At 47.6% G+C, this 23,869-nt stretch overlaps 2 protein-coding genes across 3 annotated transcripts in view; both read left to right on the top strand.

The window, feature by feature from the left end:
• LOC120950146 (protein takeout-like) overlaps positions 1-23,869 on the top strand; it is a 216,006-nt gene that overhangs the window by 180,531 nt on the left and 11,606 nt on the right. The window contains exon 1 of one of the 2 annotated variants that reach the window (XM_040367953.2): positions 23,114-23,215. The exons of the other annotated variant lie outside the window; for it this stretch is intronic. The gene's annotated coding sequence lies outside the window, so the exon portion shown is untranslated. Of the gene's footprint in view, positions 1-23,113; positions 23,216-23,869 lie in introns of those variants that run through there. 2 annotated transcript variants of the gene reach the window in all.
• On the top strand, positions 2,715-16,006 carry LOC120951728 (uncharacterized). The gene is made up of 10 exons (XM_049606928.1): positions 2,715-3,208; positions 7,334-7,419; positions 7,498-7,738; positions 7,814-7,947; positions 8,023-8,172; positions 8,260-8,405; positions 13,287-13,515; positions 14,861-14,953; positions 15,024-15,358; positions 15,467-16,006. The coding sequence occupies exons 2-10, from the start codon at positions 7,344-7,346 to the stop codon at positions 15,707-15,709; spliced, it is 1,647 nt and encodes a 548-aa protein (XP_049462885.1). The 5' UTR covers positions 2,715-3,208; positions 7,334-7,343; the 3' UTR covers positions 15,710-16,006.

The raw sequence follows: 23,869 nt of genomic DNA, 5'->3' as shown, positions 1-23,869 counted from the left end.
GCTGCACTGCGCCGCGCGCGTGTGTGTGTGTGTTTTTGTGACTTTTTTGCCCCTGCGCGGTAGCAATTGTTCACTGAGCTTGAGATTTTACTGCCGTCAATAATATTGATTCACTTTATGCCCGGGTTGCTGCTCGTGCTTGCCCGTAACATGGCTATTAGCGGTAGGATTATATAAAGTAAGGTCATGTCATGTGTTGGGTCGTGTGATTTTGCTTCCGTAAAGGCGCTTATAACATCGACCCGCTTGAAGAAGGAATATAGCGATTACGATACAATTTAATTCAATTGAAAATCGTCCCCCCCCCCCCCCCCGTTATGCTAGAGGGGAGGGTGCAAAAGCCCGCACGTAGTGATTGTATTCTGTACATTTGTCCACACTTCCTGCCTTATGCTTCCGTGCTGTTTATGTAATTTCGAACTTAATGTCAACATTATCAATTTGACTCACTTACTTCTGGGCGATTTATGAGGCTCATAGCTTTCGCGACCGCTTCATCATTTCATCATCACCAAATGAGCTGTGTGAGGAAATCAATCAGAGCGCATCCAGCCCGATTGGCTGCATACATATTCAATGAACACTTCACATTCAAACACCGACGCCGGCGGTTTCTCGAAAATATTGTTGAAACAAGTTTCAACTGGATTCCCGCCAACCAACACCCTAAACACCCTCCTATTTGCCTAATCGTGCCCGGAGCGGAGCGGCCAACGGGCCTAATGGTGATTAATGCTTGCGGTGACTTTCATCACGACTCGACCCGTGCGAGGTTGACCGCTCGTGGATCTCCGGATCCACCGAACCAATCGACCGTGAAGGTCAAAGGGGTTGTGGTTTTTGCGCATCCTTCCAATCGTTCAAACACACTCTTCCGAATAAGATTCACACCGTATCTGCTTCCGAGCATGTATTTAACCGGAACGAACGAACGAACAAAGTTCTAAGCAGAGCAAGCAGAACCGAGAGCAGAAGAAGGACGAAAAAAAAAACAACAACCATGACGTCAATAACGGCCAAATTCAAAACAACCAAACTCCACGCCGGGCAGATAAACACTTCACAGCACCCGGGTTTCGAATGTCGTTCTCGGGTGGGAAGCAGCAGGAGAACAGGTTGAAGATGGTCCGCCATACCGGTTAATGGCTTTCGATTTCAAATTTGCATTCGCTGTCTGTATTTGTTGCTGTTGTTTATTTACTCCTGATCTCAATCATTAAAGCATTATTGAATTTTGGTGTTGTTGTTTTTTTTTTCGGAGGATTTTGATGTAAAAAAGAGGTTATTTTTAAAGCTCTAACAATATGCCTAAAGGTAAAGTAGCTTGTCTCGTACCAAACTATCGCACAAGCTGCCTGAACTTTGCTCGCCCGCCATCGTCGACGCTTGGTTATGCTAATTAGCAGCAGTATTGGGTATTATAAACAACCACTGTGCCAAAGGGTTAAGTACAACGATGCAGCAATAATGCCGGCTTACACTGATTGTCACGAGGCGTGTAATCTTAAAATCAAATGTGAGTGAATTAGCCGAATTAATTAAAGTAACAACAATTGAAGAAAGCCGTGTATATTTAATTTGTTAATGGAAGCTGCATGTTCATGAGCTCCTGTTTATTACAATACATTTTCTTATTAAATTGCCATCAATTGCACGACTTATGTAATGAATAATGATGGAATATTCCTCGAGAGGCTAGACAACACAATCCTGAAGCGTTAGAGCGTATTAAACTTGTTCGTGGCAGGTTTGGCTCAATCACTTCCCAAACCAGTTTCGAGTGCATTTTACTTCTATTGAACACGGACAAGAATGTGGGATGGGGAGTAAAAAACGAATTACTTTCAGCTTATCCCATTTGCCAAATTCGTTGATCCGCTGTGACCAAGAGAGTTGTTGCTAAATGCTCATCCTCTAGCAAATAGCTAATCCATTCCGACACGGAAGATGTTTTGCAATCGGTCGCCATTCGGTTCCTTGTCACGTATCGCGCCAAAGGTGGCCACCATCCTTTCCTCTTCCCCCCCCCCTCCCCTCCCCTAGAGCCTTTCCGAAACCCTACAGCAACCGTTGCAGCAACTGGAATGTGACGCACGATCGGCACGATCTCGCTACCAGTACAGCGCACCCTGGCGCTGTCCAGAACCCAGAACACCACCAGCAAACCCTCTCCTTCCTTCGCCACACACACACACCCACATACACAGCGACACGGTGCAAGCATCGATCCCCCGCACCCACCCCCACCCCCTCCCTGGTGGCATTAATCAGCGCGGTAATCTATTCCGAAGCGCAAGTTACCGATCGCTCTCGATCGTTCGCTACCGCTTGCAAGCTGGGGCAGAATATCCTAAACCGAGCGACCGGCTCGTCATCCGATTGGTGTCACCAGCTTCATCGCAAAGCCCTCTACCGCCTCCTCTCTCCCCCCCCCCTCCCCTCTCACCCTTCACCTACCCCTTCACGCCTTCCCCCTACCGCACCGACTCCGGTGTGCACTATGTGTCGATCGTCCGGCCAGCCCCCCTATCAGCGTGTCGCTCGTTCTCAAATGCAAAGACTGCAATGCGGCACGAAGCCACGAACCTTCCCACCGGTGTGTGTGTGTGTGTGTATCTTTTTTTCTTTTTCTTTTTTTTTCACCACCTCACCTACCCGACTGCGGCCGCGCGGCTGTCTCGCTCCGACTCTGGCTGCCCTTGCCGCGGTATATAAAACTTATGTTGCCGATTGCCACATCCAGTCGGTCGCTGAAATTCTCGCCACCGTTCCGTTTCGGGCATTCGGACATTCATTTGCAAAAACGTCACCGAACCGAACGGACACCAGCCAGATCCTGCGTACCGGGTGTGTGTTCGTGCGCTCTGTTTTGTTGTTGTTGTTGTTGTGTGCTTTGCCGTGTCAGTTTTGTGTGTGCTGTGTGCGATCCCTGCTTGATCGCTGCTCCGTAGTACGGTGATTTATTTTTGGGGTTTTGTGTGTGTTTTTGGGGCAGTGTCGTGGTTACTCAAAAATTTGATAACGCCAGATGCAGCTGCTACACCAGCTTCGAAACGATAAAGCTGTACCAGTGACATTCTCCCTCCGATACTAGGCAGCAGCCCGAACGGTATCGAAACATCAAACGGTCAATTACATCCGTATCCGTTAAGAAAAAAAAACCCCAAGCCAGTGAAGATCCTGTAAGCCTTTGCAAGTTCACAACCAGGTAAGCGTAGGTAGGAGAGTGGCACCGATGATTTTTATCACCAATTTTACACCTCCCATGGAATGTTCCACACGCTTTTGCCCGTCTTGCCAGCTGTGTGTCGCCGCGCGGACCAGCATTAGATCGGCGTTCGGCGCGTGTGTGTGTGTGGCTGTGTGCGTGCGTGCGTGCTTGTGTGTTTACCTTCTGCAATCGATTCGAGGCGAGCATCGAGTTGCATCAACGCGCCGAAGCCAGGCGCGTGCACCTGCACCTGTTTCGGTGCGTTCCAAGGCGAACCGGTGCGAATTTTCGCGTTCCATTGCGGCGTTTGATCGATTCTGGGGGGGGGGGAGGGGTGCCAGCCACCTCAACCTGCGGTTGTGCTGACTGATTGCACACAGCCGGCACACAGCGAGCGGGTGTCTGCAAGCGGGATGCCCGTATGAAAATGAAGGCGAGCAGAGGGTGTGTGTGTGTGATAGAGTGAGAGAGATGGGGAGAGATTTTTATGCTACACACACAGTTCGATGAAAGGGTTGTTTTGGGGTTGTGAAACTCGGCCAAAGCGAGCGGCGGAGTCGGGAGGTCCACCCCGGTGGAGGCGCGAGGTGTCCCATGGATTGAAAGTGATCGTTGTGGATGGTTGGTTGTGAAGGATAGGCCTGATCGTGGACCGATGAACGGAACATTGGCTGTTTTTATGCAAAGGATGTGTCGGACGAAGGAAGCTTAAAGCGGGGAACCTTTTCAATATGTTTTGGCTTACTCGTTCAGTATTTATTTTATGCTTTGGAGAGAAGGCTCTTAGAAACATGTCGTTCTCTTATCTACTGATCGATATTATCAGGAAATCTGAGATCAATGAGGTCTTAGCTCATTCACAGTTTTAAATCGATTCGGTTGATCGATTGACAAAAATAAACTTTCGCTTTCCTATTGCTCTGCCTCGCCTATTTCCAATTCAGCTACTATCCGCCCGTCCGTTGGTAGGGAAATTTCAATGACCCGCTTACAAAGCTTACCACATCACCACCGTGGCACCGGACTGTGCCGCACCATACCCGTGCTGCCCCCTGGGTCCCACAGTGTTACTCAAGCGGGCCGTGTCTATTTTCGCCACATTTCCCTAGCGGAAACTCGGAAGGTCAAAACGATCGCTTCGGTGACGGTGTGATAGGTGCAAACGATGATTGCAAACCTCCCCTATCGTCGACACCATCACTGGTTTGCGTGTTTTTTCCTTCTGTTTCTGTGGGAAGGGAAGACAAGTCGAAGCGTGATCGCCTCTCGTCCAAACTGTCTCGATTGAATTTAATCCATCCTAAAAACCACCGGAGCCGGTTTAAGAGTTTCGTGCTCGGGTGACCTTAAGGCGGGGGCTGGTTTTGTTTTCGGGCGAACCGATCGGTTGGCTCCATCCAGACTCACCCCATCCAGGGGGGGACGGGGCTGTATCGGGCCGTTTGGTGGACGTTGGACTAAAGCGAAAGACTAACCGGGTAGCGGGTAGAGCGCTCTGCGCTGGAAGGTGTTTTGTTGGAATGCGTGATTCAAGATCACGCGACGACACCGAAAAACTGCATTTTCAAGGTTACCCGTGGGCGCTCTTTTTTCGGCCACTGCTCAAACCCATTGGAATGCAACTGCACTCGCAGAAGGTGCATCGGCTGTGAAGGAGCGCACGCCCACGAGACAAGGGGCGAAGCTAAAGCATCAACATCAAACACACGCCACCGGGGGCCACGTGCGAGTGTAAAGGGGGGTGATGAAACGGTTTGGGACAGGAAGGAGATGCCTTTTTATTTTATTTTTTCTTTTTGCGGTAGGCGATAAAGGGGGTGTGTGATAAACGGCAGCGACAGAGAAAGCAAAGAGAGAAAGAGAGTGCGAGAGCGAGAGCGATATCGCCCAAACAAACGACAAGCTAAACCATACGCCAAGGTCAACTCATTTTGGGGGTTTTCTTTTTCAACCTCTGCTTCTTGCATCGTGCCGTGAAGATCGTCTCTTTCTTTGCTTCTTGTATGTTCGATCGACACTGGTTTTACTTCACCGCAGCTCGCTCCACTGCTGCACATGTTTTTGGGGGGGAAGATTACCCAAAACCGGTTGCATCTTCATATTTTATCTGCAAAACTGTGCGGGGTTTTATCCGCCATATTTTAGCCATAAACCAGTACGCCAGAATTTTCCAGAATTCTAACCCAAAGCCAAAGAACGCATCTAAAATTAAACCATTTTGGCACCCCCTGTGCCGGTGCCATCGCACGCCGCCGACTCGCCTTGAACGGTGGTATTAAGTTCTGCGACAAGCTGTCACCGTTGTTGCCCGAACGGGGTTTTTTTCTTCTCTCCATCTTCTTGTGATGCAATATGCCTATGTGTTTGGCTCGGTTCTTGTGTCGTTCTACCCAGCCCCGCGTGCCTTGCTGTACCGCGCGGGGCAAGGGTTCTACGAACTTTCGGTTTCGACAGCATCACGGTTCGTATCGATTTCTACCGCCTCCGTGATGCGACAAACCGCGCACGCTAGAGTGCCCGGTTGGAACCTTGAAACAGTGCATTAGACTTCTACATCCGCCAGGCGACGAACCCCCAGCATCTCGGTCGGTGAGACAGCACGATCGACGGGTCGCCGAGTCGGCAAACCGGTGGTGCAATGGTGCTGTGGATGGGTTTGCAAAATGTGTGAGGTTTTGTTTTACTTCTGCAGGTATCTTTGCGGTTCGCTCGACTCCTACGCCACCGTTTTCTTTTGTGCCCCTGTTAGGGCAATGGGCGTGTGTGAGCTATAGGTATTACTGCTAAAGATAAGCGTCGGGGTAAATCAAACGCCATTTCGCTGCTCGCCACTGCACACCCTTGAACTCTCCGCTCTCTAAAACACTCCCTTCGCGGATGGTCAAAGTCCGGTCGGATAATTACCGGGGCAAAGCAAGCAGGCAAGAAAGTAAAGCTAACACCGAGTCGGCGTAATTGCAACCAGCCAATGTCAAGTTTCTGCTGCACCAAACTGTACTGCACTACGGGTTGCAAGAAGAATTATAGAACCCGTTTCTATACGCACTACGGCCCCGCGCTCCGTAGGTCTAAGCCAAAGAGATCTCGACTTCTTAAAAACCACTTTCCCGATCCGATCACGATCGACGACAATCGGGTGCCCGGGTTCGAAGCGCACAAGAGAACCACTATCCGGCTAATTACATACGACCTCCACACCCGCCCCTCCCCCCCTTAAAGTTTGCAAGAAAATTAACCGTTTTGCAAAGAATATCGCCCCCACGGTTCGCCTGCGCGCGCGCGGTCGGAACGGAGACCCTTTGATTAGTGTTGCACATTTGCACACACCCTCACCCGCAAAACCTCGCTGCAGTCCCCACAGCAGAGCAGTCCCCATTTTTCGGACCGAGCAATTAGAGGTGCTCCGTTTTTTTTTCTTCTTCTTCTTCTTTGCCATGAAGCAACGAAAGAAACTCGTAGCACGGCTCGTTTCGTGATAGCTTCTGCGTTCTGCAATTAATACAATTAAAGAGGCAGAAGTGTGCGAAACCGTACCGCACACCATTGCCGGTGTGCAGCAGGCGAACGACACAGCGCACAGAGAGCTGCGCGTTAGACTAATGGAGGCAGAGAGGCTCTAACGACCAACTGGATTGCACCTGACCTGCCAGTTAACGAGGTTTGCCACTCGTCGTCGTGGGCTGTATGACTTGGCGGACAATGGCTGCCGAAGCCGAAGGTGGAGGGTTAAGTTTAAGTTTTTAGCGGGTTAAGTAGCTCGCTGACAAAGTGCCATTGTACTAGTTCCCAGCATTGACTCTTCCAGCATCGATTAGAGCTGGTGACCTTTGTTGCGGGGGGAGGTTGGGGGGTGCGAGAGGAAGGCACCGGAAACGTAACGGACATTTACAGAGAGGAAAGTTATCCATTTGTGGCGAAAATCGGCATAGTAGGTCATAGTCGACGTAATCAGTGTTTGGTCCTTCGAGCCGGATTCATTCCGTTATTCAGCTAAATGCACACTTGACCCTTACAATTTGCAGAAATGATTGTGTTATTACATGTAAACATCATAATTGTTCTATCAACGTTCTTAATTTCGAATGTCAATCTTCTCTTCTCTTGCACTGCCACTCTTGCCAGCGCACCCAGCATGAACAAACTCAGCGCTTCGTGGCTTCTGGTGGCCCTGGTCACGCTCGGTGCAACGGTCGATGCTGTCGATCTCCGTAAGTATGACACGCGGTGGCTTCCATATTCGGCTGTCACCATCACTGACCCGCTCATCGTTAATCCCACCATTTTAGCGGAGTACCTGCACGTCTGCCACCGCGAGGATCCCAAGCTGACCGAGTGCATGAAGGAGTCGATCGAAACGCTCCGCCCGTACCTGGCGCGTGGCATCCCCGAGCTCGATATACCCTCGATCGATCCGATCCATCTCGGGGATCTGATCGTGGCGGAGAGTGTGCCCGGCCAGGGCGTCAGTATCTCGGCGAAGGACATCAAGGCGTACGGTCCGTCGAACTTTAAGCTGAAAAAGCTCAAGTAAGTCTACACCACAGCACAGCTCTAGGTAGCTTGGAATGATCGTATGTGTTTTTTGTACTTCTCCATCGGCAGTGTGATCGAGTACGGAAAGATTTACTCGTTCGAGCTGGAGCTGCCGCATCTGTACGTCGAGGGCCGGTACGTTGTCGATGGCCGGATTCTGCTGCTTCCCGTCAAGGGTTCGGGCAAATTTACTGGAAACTTCAGTGAGTGCAAGTGGTGCGGAGTTGGTTTTGTCTTGAAACTGTTTTCATTTCAATTCTATACCTTTTTCCCTGCAGCTCAAGGTATCGGTAGCGTGCGCATCAAGGGCGATCGTAAGCGCATCAACGGCAAGGATCATCTGTCCCTCGCTAAGCTCGACATTAAAATTCGCGTATCGGATGGTCGGGTGAAGCTGGAGAATCTGTTCGGTGGTGACCGTGTGCTGGGTGAGCTTCTTTAGAGCAATGAAAATTGTGTTTTGGAACTGGTTTTTTGTTGTTACACCATCTTACTTCTATTTCCGAATTCTGCAGGTGAAATCATCAACGAAACCATCAACCAGAACTTCAACCTGCTCAGCACCGAGCTTATTCCGCTGATCGAGAAAGCGCTCCAGAGGATATTCAAGCGTACGGGCAACAAAATCCTCGAGCGCTTCCCGGAGGAGGTGCTCTTTCCCTGAGCTGAGGGACACATGCGGGACGACAGCTGTAATTTGTGATTAGCTTTCGCTTAAGGGTGTATTATTTAGTTTCTGTTTTTTTCTGTTAATGTAACCATTTTGCTTCGGAATAATTGCACCTCCTTTTCTTGGTCTTTCAATACACAAACCCTCAAACGTTTTACAAAACAAACACCTTTTCCTTCTATCAACAATCACCACCGTATGCGAGCCGTTATCACACACACACGTACGTGTCTGTGAAATGAATAGAGCTTTCATGTAAAGCGAAGGTTCGGCAAAGCTTTTGCAAAACATATGCGCACATCGGTGACACGACTCTTTCATGACCTGTACATAGTAATATAAGTAGAACCACTGGAAACGAATAGGATCGAAATGGTTAAAGACAGAGGAAAACTTATGTTGTGGTTTTAATAAAGATTTTTTCACATTTGGATCCAAATATTTGGCGTCTATTTTTGAACGTTTACTACATTGATGACTGCACCATAAATATTACAAGGTTCTTTAGTTATCTTTTTTTCTATTCAACTAGTTTTTTTATATCAATATTGAACTACCAGCTTTTTATGATAACCCGTCAAACATTGCGAGGGTTGCGAGTAGTATCATCTGCTCGAAATCTTATGGTATTTTGAATAATATTTATTTTTTATTGTTAAATTTTATTTTTTACGATGTTATTCGTCGAAAAGATCACCATATCCATTTTTGTGGATTTTTTCAAAACAAAATGTCTAAATTCATGTGTTTAGTATGCTACAAATCGTACTGTTATACCTGATCTTGCGGTGCTATAATTATAACTGCTAAAAGTAGGGGTGAAAAAACTGCCTAGGCTCGCAAGCTCTTTAATGCGAGGGCTCTGGGGCTGTGAAATTGTATGGCGTGCAAGCCCTCGCGCGCCCTCGCAAATCGCTGTCAATTGCATGGCGGGAAAAGAGATGACGATGTTCCAAACCGTCTTACAGTTCCATCGTTTTATTATGGCTTTTTATAGCTCGCTGAAACTTTCCTATAAACTTGCTCTGAGCTTTATAGTAATCCTGTTTATGGCTAGATAATCTGACGATCAAAGTTGAGCTTGAATTGCGCTTCAAGCTTTTGGGCAACTATTGGAGTTACTCCAGGGTTTGGCAAAGTAGTCGGCAGTTGATTATGTTTATATGATTTAGTGTGACAGATACTAAGACTGATCCTAATTTATATTTATGTTTTAGTTTATTTTGAAGCTGTTCATCTCTCGCTTTTCAAGACAAATGTTTTGTTACTTTGAATAGATTTACACGATCCTTATACGGAAATATTTTATGTTTCATGTGCATTGCTCGTGCTCATCTAGCTCACCATCAAAACATGCACATCTGCCCAACCTTACCCTTGTTTATGCAACCCTTCCAACAACACCGCCACAAGGGGTGTATGTATAATCACAGCAACTAAGCAGAAGGGAAGGCGTATGTATCATGTTTACAATTTTCATTACAATTCATTAGCACAGCCCTCCAATCTAACGACTTTGAAGCTTCTCCATGCCGCTTTTCTTAGCGCATGTAATGTTCTTCTCAAAACGCCCACCCATCTACCCATCGATACTACAATAATAACAGCTCCAGTGCAACCTACATACCCCCCACAGCCCCTGTGGAAAAAGACCATTCCAGAAGAACATATAACGCATAACATTACGCGTAACATAACGTCACGCACGAGGCACGCAATTCAAACACTGCCTGGAACGAACTTAACATTCCACACTGGTCGCATTTTGTGTTCACACCCTCGGCCATATTCTCTTGCATACACACACACACACACACAAAACCTCATTTTTTACTGCTAATTCTTATCGTTTTGTTCACAGAAGACAGTGAACAAAAAAAAACCCACTGAAAACAGCTTAATCAATTTGCAAACCTCTGCGGCATATCGATTCCGTTCGGTAGGCATGGCGTGACCAAACAGACACGCCATCTGCAAACAAGCGAGTCGGATTAATCGTCAAGTTAACACTTCAACTGTGGCGTTTCGATCAAACAGTTTGCAAGGAATGGTAAAAAAACACCTGCGATTTCTGTTTATGCAAAATAAATAGGAAGCAATTGGCGCGATTTCGCTGCGCGCCATTGGTTGGTTGCTTTTTGGGATGCAGCAAGTGTTTCATTTATTACGCCATTGAGTTAGGCGAAGCAAGCGTTAGCGAAGTGGAGATGAATTCGTTTCAATGTACATTAATCGAAAATAGAAAAATAGAAGCGATAGCCAAAAATATTACACAAAATATTGTTGTTTATGTAGAAACGTCAGTGAAGCAATTTGCCAGCTAATACATTCATCAACATCTTCCTTTGCCAAGCACGCTGCGGCAAACGAAACATAATGTTTCCGATACATACCATGATACGATCCGCATCTCTTGATCCGCACATAACATCGGTTAATGAACGTGCTTATGTTGATGTTGCCTGTCCTGCCCACACACATCCGCTCTCCACCAACTTTCCACCATCGGCGTAGCGCAGATTCATCGTTCGAAATGATGGTCAGTAGGTGAATCCATCCCCCCGGCATCCCATCGGCACCGGCACCACCGGACACGGGCGCTTTTGCTCCTTTCTCATTTTCTTCTTGCCGGTATGATGCCATTATGCAACACCCACAACGAGCGAGCCAGCGAGCGCAAAAGGCATCGCTCACTTATCACACAAGCCGTTCGTTCGTACGACACGTTTCGTAAGCACTTATCGTCATTATCGGGCCCGGCGCCCTGGCCGACTCCTTCGTCTTACGGTGTGTCACGGGGGAAGGCAAGCATTTGCAGCTTCCTTTCTTCGCCCTCACTCTCGCTCTCTTTGTCTCTTGCTCTTTCGCACAAAGAAGAAAGTTCCTTAGTTCGATCGGCAGGGGTTGAACCGAAAACGCTTCGGATCATCGATCGGTCTTCGGCAGCTATCGGCTACGTTACCGCACACCACCCGAAGACCTGAGCTGAAGACCTGGTGTTCTACCATTCGAAGCATGCAGCCCATTCCGTGGTGTACGTTAATAAATCACAAAAACTCATCCAAAACCATTCGTTGCAGGAAGCAACTCAGGGATGAGATGCTTCCTTGCACACCCCCTCAAAGTGCAGCTTTTTTTATTTCCCATTGGCACAGTGGCGCAGTGTTTGTACGCTTGAAAGTTCGCTGCCGCTGGCTGCGTGTGCGCAAACGATCCGCCCGAAAAACGCGACCAAAACTATTGAGCGTTAAAGTGTGCTTTATTTAGTCCCACACGAGGAAGTGAAGAATTATCAACCACGCGTTGCACAACGCCGGCGTGGCGTGTTGTGACGGGTGTGCTTATGTCTAATTATGGCGTCTGGCGTGCCACCACCGATGTAACCGAACCGAATGGAAGCCTTGCTCCTCGGCCTCCTCCCACCAATATGGCTGGCTGCTGAAGTCTTAATCGTTTTGCCAAATCTTTATACCTGCTGATGAGTGGGATGAGTAAGAGAGAAATGATTGAAATTGAATATAAAGGTGTTAAGATGACAAGAATTAAGGACAAGATTTGTATTTTGAGCAGAGAGATGAGATGAAATAATTTAAGTCCTTTTTTAACTAAATTTAATAACGAAATAAAATAATTTAAAAAGCGTTTCAAAATACAGTGAGCTTAAGAATCATTGTACGTGTTTGGGCGATCTTGGAAGTAAATTAACATTCCTTCACGCCCTTCGCTTGTGGAGGTTTTGTTTTTACCTTGCAAACCATCATCCCGAAAGGACGACTGCATTCAATCCGCTCGCCAACTCGGGGAAGGGCACCCACTTCCGCCCTCCGTTCGATTGGAATGGAACTACTTTTACTCGGGTTCAGGCTCACCCAAAAGCTGCACTGAAGAGCAAATAAACACCAAACACCATACCCACCCTACACCCGCAAAAGAAGGAAGAAGCTGCATGCGCCGAGGTTTCGATTATTTACACGCAGCACTGGCGTAAATCGTAAACAATCGCCTCCAGGTTCCAGCGCCACAGAAAAGCTACTGAACCCCATGTTGCATGGAGGGGAGCATGAGCGTGCGCGCGCGCGCGCTCTCCGTCCCGTTCCCTTGTGTCCGTCCGAATTGCAGCTCGAACGTGCCATCGGACGGACGGACCAAACTCACTTTCCATTAACCGTACAGCCCTCGACCGCAACGGACGGCACTGTCGAAAGTGTAGTGCAGCGCAGATCGGGCCCAAGTGTCCAAGTCCAAGTTCCAGTCCGTTCCGTTCTTACTTGCATCACTGCAACAACCGTTCGTCGCCTATATTTGTGTATGAGCGTTGAAGTCTTTCGTTGCAAAATATCACGCGGTACGCGGCGTCTTTGGCACAATTTCAACAAACGTGGTAGAGCGTGTGCGGGCGCGTATGGGTGTGTGTGAGTTTGGTGTTTTTTTTTTGTTCGATTAAACGCGTGCCAGCTCCGGATCCGGTCGTGCTGAAATCCGTTGCCAAGTTCTAGACACTCGAAACTTCGGTGCACTTTGCCTTCTCGTTTGCGTCGTCGGGCGCCCACGTACGGACGGGTGGGCATTGCGAAACGGTCGTCGGTTGTCGGTTGCGAAAAGTGGCGGAAAACCGGCACACGACGGGTTTGTGTGTGTGACGAAATCGGCCAGATCCGATCGCTGCTGTGCTGCCGATCCCAGCCAAGCTCCCATCATTAGATCCGTGATCCGAGCGGTACTTGCAGGACGAGATTCACTTTGAGAGCACACAGTCAACAAAACCAGCCCGCTTCCTTTGGACGGTGGTACAGTCGGGTGGAATCGGTGTACGCGAACGGTACGGTACGGTGTGTCAGCCCTCGTTGTTGTTAGTCCGTTGAAGCTCGCTGACGCTTTCTAGCAGTGCCGCTGCAAGTGACCGCAATGGATCGTTCTGGAAGTGCAGTGGGTCGCTCTGGTCGAGGCCAAAGCGCGAGGGTGACACGGTTACGGCCCAACATGGTCAGCGGGTCGGTGACGATCGCCGTGCTCGCCGTGCTGTCGGCGGTAATTTTCCACGTGGCCGAAGCGAAGGAGATCGCGATCAGAAATAAGGACGTGCCGCAGTACCAAGAGAAACGTAAGCATGACGTTGGGCTGGGTTAATTAAGTTACACTTTTAAAATTGGTGGTTCAACTTTGCTGCACAATTAAAAGGGAAAGAGTGTCCATAATATGGAGCGGAAGCTGACTCGCATTAAAATTAAAGTAAAGCATTGGGGCATATTGTTCGATGATTTTACAAATTAAGTGTCTTTGGTGCTATCAGTTGATTTAAGCTCATCTTAAGCCATGTTTAAGCTCATCTTAAGAATATCTTTCTTGAAGTGTAATATCCATTAAAAAACATTAAAAAAGGAAAAGCAATCAAGAGCGCCTACAGCTCCATGCATTCTCCAATAACGTTACATTCTTATGTTTTGCACACCAACCACCCCCAAACAAAGATCGTCTTAAGCACCTCAGGCTGAGCACGAAGCACACATTACGATTAAATTAGACACTTTGCATTCATCGCTCCTAGCTCACTTGCTATAACACTGCGCCACGGCACGCATCTCCACCTCACACCGGCATACTAAACACAAATCCCATCCTAACCACATAGAGCCGCTTTAAAAAAAAAACCCCTCATAAACTACCCGCTCGGTGGTCTACAGCAACGCTTCGGGACACATCAACGGTGTGCGCTTTTTCGTCGCTTTTTTCTTACTTTCTGCACTCCCCTCCCCCTCATCGCAACACCCCCCATATCCGCCAGTCGGGGTAAGCCAGCCCGGTTGCGTCATCCGTACAGCAGGCAGCATTCGCGCGCGGCGAGCCTTACCGGGGCTGCATACTGATCGAATTTTCGCATCCAAATTACAACCTGCGCCGGGAGCGCTACACGCGTGGCATTGCATTTATGCGCCACGCCGCAAAACACGCTCTCGTACGCCGTCGGTTGCGTATCGCGCGAAGAAATGACCATATCGATCTGATGGGGCGGGGAGAAAGGAGGCGAATAAACACAACGGGGCAAGAAGATTTATCGGTCAGTAAGCCAGCCAGTAAGCGAACCAGCCCCCAGCCATGGCGGAGAAAGTAAACGACCGGAGAGCGAACCATGCGCAGACGGAACAACCGCGGATCAGAGACTCGAGCGCGTCTTAAACTGACGTAATATTGAGCGCGCGGGCGCGCGCGTGTTACGGGGTTTTGTTTTGATTTTGAACTTCAAAGTTTTATGTCAAAATTGTGCCTGAAGCTGAAGCTGTTTGGAGTTGTGTGTGAGATGGAAAGAAATTCATAAGCAAAAAAACACACACGAGTTTAAACACTGCTTGGAGCTTGTTGTGCAATCCACACGTGAAGATCACATTACCTCCAGTAACGAGCTTTTGATTGCGCTACCAACGTTTCATCCGTTACCCATTTCTTTTCAGCTGAGTGGCTGCGGGTCTGCAAGCGAGCCAATCCCAACGAGGACGACTGCTTCAAGAAGATGTTCGAGGGAACCTTCCCGTACATTGCCAAAGGTACGTCTGCCCCAAACTAATCCAACCAGTAAGTGGTTCAAGCATCCCATAAACTTTCCACACCCCGCAGGCATTCCGGAGATCGGCGTCCAACCGTTCGATCCACTGCGGATAGAGTCGATCCAGGTGTCGCGCGGTTCCGGTGGCCTGACGCTCAGCGGCGGCTTCAAGAAGCTCAGCATCAAGGGCCCCTCCAACACGACCGTCCGGCGGGCGTCGCTTGACTTTGAGAAGCACGCGCTCAGCTTCGATCTCGAGATACCGAAGCTGCGCATCGACGCGACCTACAACCTGAAGGGGAACGTCCTGCTGCTGCCGCTGGTCGGCGACGGGGACGTAACGATGTCGCTCAAGAACGTCAAGACAACGGTCGTGACCAAGTTTTCCGTGCGTCCACTGCCGGAGGTACGTATCCGTACACTTCTTCCGTTCTGCTGCGCTTCGCTCTTGTTGTTGTTTACTTAATGTCGTACCATCTCCCCCGCCTCTCCTCACCCTCTTCCCCCACAATAGGATGCAATCTTTATCGAGGAAATGAAAGTGACCTTCCTTGTCGGGGGCATGCGCATACATCTGGACAACCTGTTCCAAGGGAATCAAGTGCTCGGGGCATCGCTGAACCTGTTCCTCAACCAGAACGCAAACGAAGTGATCGCGGAGCTGCGGTCCGACCTGGAGCACGGGCTGGCCGACATCTTTACCGGGCTCTGGAACGAGCTGTTCAACAAGCTGCCGCTGAAGCTGTGGATCGCTTAAGCGCTTCGCACCGGACACAGCCGCCGCAAGGACGCAAGGGTGGCAAAACGGGCGCGGTTAAAGGACGCACGCGTGTCCGATTGTTGTAAATAGTAGATGGATAGCATTGAGGCCGGCAGGCTCATTTTGTCATTTTTTTAGGCTACGGTAGACTACGTAATGTTGCAGGTAAGGAGCGATGGACGGAAACGTTCAAAACATAGTGATGATAGCGTACGAACTGCTCACAATAATGTAAGCGCGTAGGGTGTAAGTGCTGTAAATACGTAAGAATGAAATAAATTAATTTCAAATATACAGTTAATGTGTTTTTTTTTAATTAAATTGGTCTCCCATTATGTTATTGTTCAGTTTGCGTACTTATCCAACTCTTCGATTAAGAGCTACTAGCATGCAATTATGTGTAAATATCTTCATTTCCTGAGACTTATATCACCAAAAGAATGGAAAAATTTTACGTGGATAGAGTTCATCTTCATCTAATTTTAAGCTTTTTTAACGGCCTACGCGGTCATGTCGGCCTAAACAACAAGCTGAAGGCTCAGTTCTTGTTACGGAGAGATGATCTTGTTGCCAGGCTTGTAGAAGCTAACACATGTATATAGGTAACCTCCAAATGTAATATAAATATTTTGAAAATGCTTAATCATGATATAGAAAGTTTATAAATAACCATTGACTTAAAAAAAGAGGCGACTCAAAGCTGAAAGAGGTTCATCGGCTTTGAAGAATAAAAACATAATATAATTTCAACCCGAATGGTTTAAAAATATCCTATTTTTAATTAAATAAATATATCCCAGTCTCGTAGTAAAAGGCGACTTAACTCGTTACTCGTACGAATTAACAAAATGTCCGTCATGGGGTTCAAGCCCCGAATTGAGCGTGTCCCCATACGACTGACTCACTGTCTTGCTATATGGTAATCAATAAGTCACTGAAAGCCAAGAAGTCCACTTAGTGGTACATGCAGGCCTTAATCGAAAACGGTTATTAAGCCAAAGAAGAAGAAGAAATACGCTAGTTAGTTACATTTAATTACATAACATCATTTAATTCAAGAAAAGAAACATATCTAACCGTCAACAATAAACCACAAATTTAATCTGTTCACGTTCAAACCTCAGCTACAACCCTGATGATATGCAGATTGCATACCCAAAGGCGTAAAACGCTCTTTTTGAACGAAACGTCTGCGTTGTTTTAAATCTACCCTCTCTTCATGGATTTCAACAAAAATGCTCTAAATTTCAATACAACCCACAATGAATTGAACGAAAAAGAAACCCACAAATTCTTTCCCTCCGAGAATGAATGTTCTAGATAGTAAACAGATAAATTCCATGGTGTGAATTCCGCAGCAGCATTCCACCCGTTGGGTGTGGTTTTCATTCTACCGTAAACGACGCAACATCTAAAAGCACTTTGCACCAAAGCTTTGCAAACAAATGCAACCCTTTTGAGGCATCGTTTTCTGTGGAACTGATAAACATTTGATCTAAGCAAATCTGGCGCATGATTTACAGTGAGCGTCACAAAAAAGCATCATGAAGGTTAATTTAAGCATCGCAATTATTTATAACAAAACACTAATCGAAGTAAAATTATGGTTTCAATATTTATTGCAAACTACTATACTGAGACATACATGTACCGGCTAGCCTCTGTGTTTTGCACTACGAGGTCAAAAAGGCAAAAGGGCATCAATATGATTAGCAATAAAATGCGAATACCCGGCTAATACCCGGCCCAGCAGTTAATGCGTCACTCGTGACTTGGGGATAGCACCATTCCCACCACCTGCTAGCCGCACCATTCGACCAAAGCTCAACCACAACCAAGAATGGAACGGTCAGAGGAGGTCAACCGAACCGGAGGCTCGACATTGAACTTTATTGCCGGCGAATGCACAATTAGAAAACTGCTCGCACCACGTTCTGCGAGCTTTTTGTCATCGCCGGTTGATCGCAGATGGGGAAGGAGAGTGCACAAGCATTTCAAAAATAAAACATCAAACACTACTGCTAACGCCCGTCTCCTACGCCTGAAGAAGGTGCTCACCAGCGGCTTGGGTGTGCTTGTGCGTGCTCAGTGTAAAAACGGGGTCTCACAAGTGTCGATACAAAGTAGCAAAGAGTTGATCGGAACCTTAAGGGAGGAACCGCCAGGTACCATTAGAATGTAGTTCCTAGCCAGTGTGCACCGGTCCGGGCCACTTTCATCCTTGAGCTGGCAGTGAAAGAGCATTATTAATTCATTAATCTACAACCGGCGAAGACGGTAATGAAACAGTTGCTCACAAAAGCAATCAGCAAACTAATGCCTTGCAGCTACCAAGAACGCTACCACTCACGATCGAAGGCTGAGGATCTGTTTTATCGCCGAGCAGAGCAAAACACATTGCCGGGCACGATAAGATCAAAATTCCACCAGCACGTGGTTCGAGGTCCTTTAGGCAAGATTGATGCAGGCACGGCTCCCATCATGACGGAACACTGCGGAAAGGGTCACGAATCGTGTCACGAAAGGCTTCCATGACGAATGGGGTAGGCTGCACACGTTCGCACCGATCAATGCGAAACAGAAAGGAAAAAAAAACACTTGATCACGCTCTTTCACCGCTTATAAATGAATAAATAACTCTTTCCTGCCTGCAAACAGTCGTAACGTTTTTGGTGCGAGCCACATAAATCGCAAGCGACGAACCTTAGCCTCCGTGTGTGACACACACACACACATACACATGTTACGCGTTACGCTTTAGCGACGTTGGACAGTCGGAGGGTAGCCAGCTTTTTGCTCCAGTTGATGCGATTTAGATGCGCTCACTGACGGGCAGAGGCCAGCAGAGAATCAGAGAATCGCGACAACGGCCCCTGGAGTCGGCGGAATGCTAATGCAGCACCGAGCAAGGAGGAAGCATAACCGACGTGTCTGCATAATTAGCCGTATCGTGTCATTGAATTAGGAAGCGGAGCAGTATTTCTTCCACCCGGCACGATCAAGTGCGAACGCGAGCGATGAAGGAAGTAGAGGACATTCGGAGTGCTTGAATGGTTGGATTGCTCTATGGAACGAGCTCAAATATGTAGCGCAATTGCTTACACCAGCAGGTTCATTTTTTGTCTACTGCATGCTATTTTCCTAGTGTAAACTACTGTGCTAAGCCAAAAATAGCTGCTTATAAGAAAATGATTTGCTTGATTAATGTGCTAATATATAAGCCCACCTCCTCCCGTTCATTGTTTATCCCTGTGTAGTATGCTGCTTTTGAAGCTGACTTTCAGCTCATGCCAATTTAATTCCATCAACACACTAAACCTCACCGCAATCCCGCACCGGTTCGACCACAATGATACGCTTTGCTAGCGCGCTTAACCTTCGTTCGCACCGATTCTCTGCAGCCTTCACGCCACTTATCAGCAACGAACCGGCCCCGTACGGCTGCGGATAACTGTGCCCCCTTTTTAGTCTCCCCTGTTACTGTTGCTACTGAAATTGGAAATGATTTTTAAAAATATACACACACACAGAACAGACAGTTTTTTCTGCTTAAAATCCGTTCTCATTCAATTCACGGGATGAAGAATGTATGAAAAAGAAGCATACCACTCCATCCGGTTTTTAGCATTGCCTGTCAACCGGGTAGACGATGGCACTGAGCGCCTAAAGACTGTGTTTGGCTGCAGTGGCATGGCATTTCACGGCCATGGTGCAGCAAACGCCAGCATAGCCGTGCTTAGGGCCGTTGGTTTATGTTTGTGAGTTTTACATGGCCTTCTCGATTGATGTTCGATTATTTCAAGATCAGCATTTGGTACAGTTTGTGTAGCACACGCTTTATCATGAGCAGCGTTTTGTTCCAAACCACATCTAACTTCTCAGGGTGCAATTCGAGCATTGGTAACGCTTGTAACGCATAGAAACGCGCTCTAAACAAAGTACTCAGAAAAGAAGAGGTTTACAGTGACACATTTTAAGCGCTGAGCTCACAAAGCCATGTTGCACATTGTCCGAAACCCTGCCCCGGTTTTTCAGCGTTCAATCATCGGTTACAGAGCGGGAAAATCAAATCAAACACCCACCAACATGGACGGCAACAGCAACAAAAACAAACAAAAATTTGGAAATTCTCATTCCGTCCTGGGAACGGTTTCGGCTTTGCGGGCCCGCGGAAAACAATTAACCATTTTCCAGCTGACTCATAAAACCGACAGCGTTTTCATTGAACGGTGGCAACGATGGGAATTCCTTAATCGACTCACCCTCGCTCGTACCCTGCTCACACCTGCATCGGGTTGCATCGTGTGGTAATCGGTGTGGTATTTGTTTATGTGTTACGTGTGTGTGTGTTGTGAGTCTAGTTATTGTAGGAATTGCTTCAACTAAACCGCTCCTTTTGGGCACGTCGAAACACCGGCCCGTTCCTGAGAACCGCAAAACAAGAATGAGAAATTGAGATACAAAACAATACAAAACTGGCAGGGGAAACTTTCGGTTGTTGTTTCTTTTTTTCTACACTTTGCTCTTTTACACGATCTACAAAACAGCCCAATGTGGAGCAGTCGAAAGGTTGGTTTGCTTGAAAAACAACTCCCACGAACTCGAATTCGATTGCGCACCAAAGCAGACCGATCTAACGTTATCTTTCCTTTCGGCGCAATAAATTTGCATTTCGTCTTAAGCCGCTTTGCAGCAGCCTGGATCGATCCGGGTTTTGGATGGTTTTTCCCTTTTTATTTCTTAACACAAAACATCCATGCCAGCCAGCCTGAAATGGAACGAAACCTGCTGATCGGAAGCGTCCATAGTGTAGTTGGGGCGACAAACTCGTTCTGCCCCTGGGAGACGCGTTGGTTCGTTCTCGAAGGATCAATAGTGGTGGCGTCAGAATTCCTATACTGAAATGCTAATAAACTACCCGAAACGACGCTTCTCTGCTTTGCTGTGTAAACCCGAGAAGGGAAGGTCTGTTTACGTGACGCTGTATCGGTCATTAGCATCGGAAAGTGATGGTCAGTATCCGTGGGGATTTGGTTTTCGCTTTTGATGAATCTTCGGTTCTTTCAGCCTGTATATGGCACGTAAAGACAGTGAAAGAGAAACTCTTTTTGGGATGCTAACCCTTAAGCGATAGAAGATACATCAAAACACACAAAATTGATAAAATGTTCAGAAACCGCAAACTAGCTTTAGCTTCCCTCTATACGTGTGAATAGGCGAACTCGCGGGTGTGACTCGCATGGTCAGATTAATAGCGAACGAAACAAAAGCCACCACACTCTATCAGCTGCTGACAAATGTCGCAAAAAGCCCGACCCTGCCCTAACCCAACACCAAACAATGTCCATTGCGTGCGTCCAATTGAGGGCTGATAACTGTAACGCTCCATTTACGCGAAGGGCACGCTTGTAATCAATGATGAAGGCTCTCTCCCTTCCTCTCTGTCGTCACCCTTCACACACACACACACACACGCACCTTTTTCCAGCGCATATCGGTCGAACGATTTTATCTTGCGCAATTAAATTACTTTACCTTGACTTAGATGTTTACCGAAAGCTGATTGCTTTTTGCTCAGCTTCAACACGTTTGATGGCACAGATTAAATAAATCTCATTTTCATTAGGCTTTCCACACAGACCAACAAAGCAAATGTGATGAGGAAAGCAAAACAGCTAGCCGAAGAGGGGGCAGGATCCAAACGAAAGTGAAGAATGCGGAATTTATATGCGAAACAAATTTAATACACCAACACCACCAAACCCATTCGGCAATGGGGCAGGATGTTTGTTTATATATGTGTGCCTTCCCTTGGTGTGGAAATGGAAATTTGAAGCGGTTTGCTTTTCCACCCGGTTTAAACTAGAGCGTGTCGAGACACGAGTGCGTTTGATGTTGCTTGCCGATGTTTCGGCAATATCTCTCACCGGTTGTTTTAGGAGCGATCTTCATTCGCTTCCAAGGACATGGGCATGTGCGATACCGGGGGCCACGCAGACGAAGCAATCCTCTCACCAACGAACGGTTCGAAACGTTGCTTCTCGTTGTGTATATGTCGTGCGGCTTCGCTGCGGAATCGCTGCCAATACGCTAATGAACACGCCGGTCGTCCTTGAAACTCGTCCGTACTCCGATTAATGCACTTCCGTCTGCGGCGGCTGATAACGTTCGGCCGGTTCGTTCGATCAAAAACCCCGTTCCTTGAACCGGTCCCACGTCCGAAAATCGTTCACCGCCCGAAATGGTTCGCTGACATTGGGCGGCGTGGCGTGTGGGCGACACGAATCTGCGTCTGTGTGTGTGTGTTTTCAGGTTGAAGCAAATCGCTCAAGGATTAGCAGAAGAGTTCTTATCGGGCCCGGCTAGTACGACTCAACAATAGCAAACCCATCATCAAAATCAATTAGTTATTCCCGCTTCGTTACACCGCGAATGAAGTAATTGACCGGAAATCATAATTCATGAGAGGAGGGGAGACATTGGAACATTGTTTACAATATTTTTTGTCCACTCTTCCCTTTGTGTAACAGCACGAGCGGTTCACTAGTATAAGGTGGACAGATTTGGAGTGCGATTGCGTGCACATGACGTGAAAATATGATAATTTAAGGTCACTCTTCTGAATGGACCGAACAATAACTCCGTTATCTGATCGCCCTCAGCTGAAGCGTAATTATCGAAACATAATAGCGAGTGTTTCTTCTACCAGCGCTGAACAACCGTTCGGGTCACCATGCGGGTGGTTCTGGCACCACCAATAACCAACCGGGAATGGTAAGCGTTATTTAAAAAAAACTGAACCAGGCATTCAAATGACAACGAGGAACACGTTACGGAAGCATTATAGCGAGAATAAGTAAATGCCACTCTTGGAACCGGTATTTCGCCAACCCGGGCGTACGAGAATAAGCCGCGTGCAGCGTTTAACTACAAAGAACTTGAACGCGCGGGCAAGCGACGAACGCCGTGTTTGCGCGCGTGGTGTAAGTACGGTGTGCCGTTGGGTCTGAAGCAAGCAAAAAAAACCGACGATCGATTAGAATTGTGCTGTGAACAGTATCTGAATTTGATGGATGTAAATCGTACGATAAAAAATTCTTCATTTTCGGTAGCATTGGGAGGAAGCTTTACTCAAAGCCAGTCTGCTACAGTGTGAGCTAATTTGACCACTCACCCACTCACTCACTAGGTGAGCAACAGCTGAGTGACGAATTGCTCTCCTCGTTCGATTGTTTCATTTACAACTGCCCGCTACTAAACCACTAAGCCGAAAGAAATGCTGAGAGCAGCGGCAAAGCAAGAAAAAACAACCCAACTAGCCTACTGAGCGTGAGCTTTCGCGTGAGTGACGGGCGCGATGTATGTATGTATGTGTGTGAGTGCAAGGTGAGAGAAGCGAGAAAAAAAGCTCGTGCCATATAAAAGTGTGCTGCGCCGAATGCAACGGCTTTATTCGTTCGCGCAAAGTCGCTCCGGTGCGTAGTGCCAGTTGTTTTGGTTTTGGTGCGTATAGTGTTGTGTGTTTAGCGGGGTTTTCTTATGTCTGTCGCGTCGGACTGAACTTTATCTCAGCAGTGTCTCAAGCACTGGTTTCGAGTCGCCTTGCCGTGCACAAAGGCAGCTCTGAAACAACAGCTCGTAAAATTTTCGGCCTTGCGGTGATTATCGAAATCTCCACGGACACAAAAAAAAGGAACTGTGACGGTGCAGAAAGAAATGGAAAGCAAGCAAGCGAATGGAGTGGAGTTTGCGATCGGAAAGCAGTTTGCGACACCCTTTTCGATCGATACAGCTTGAACAGTTTTGCGTGTTTGTGACCAGTGTTTTTGTTGTTGTTGTCAGTGCCGTAAGACGCTATTGACGCCAGAGCTTCGAACATTTCTGTGGGTGCATTAATCGTAACACGATAAAGAACGAATACAACCTTCCCCCAGCCTCCCCCAGCAGCATCTCGATCGTGTTTAAACGCTCAGAGATGCGGTGGACATTCGAGAAGCTTGTGCCTGTGTCTTGAGAAGCCTAATTTGGACAGCCAACTCATACGCACAACGACACGCAAGCGATGGATTGGACGCGAAAGAGAAGCACGTGGGGGGCGGAGGAAGGCTCTCCCCTGAACACCAACCAGCAACAGGGCCTGCCAAAGGGGAAGGGATG

This window comes from Anopheles coluzzii, chromosome 2 (genome assembly GCF_943734685.1).
Source record: "Anopheles coluzzii chromosome 2, AcolN3, whole genome shotgun sequence".
NCBI classification, from domain to species: domain Eukaryota; kingdom Metazoa; phylum Arthropoda; class Insecta; order Diptera; family Culicidae; genus Anopheles; species Anopheles coluzzii.
Note: the sequence above shows the minus strand (reverse complement) of the source record. Positions and strands in the feature narration are given on the sequence as shown.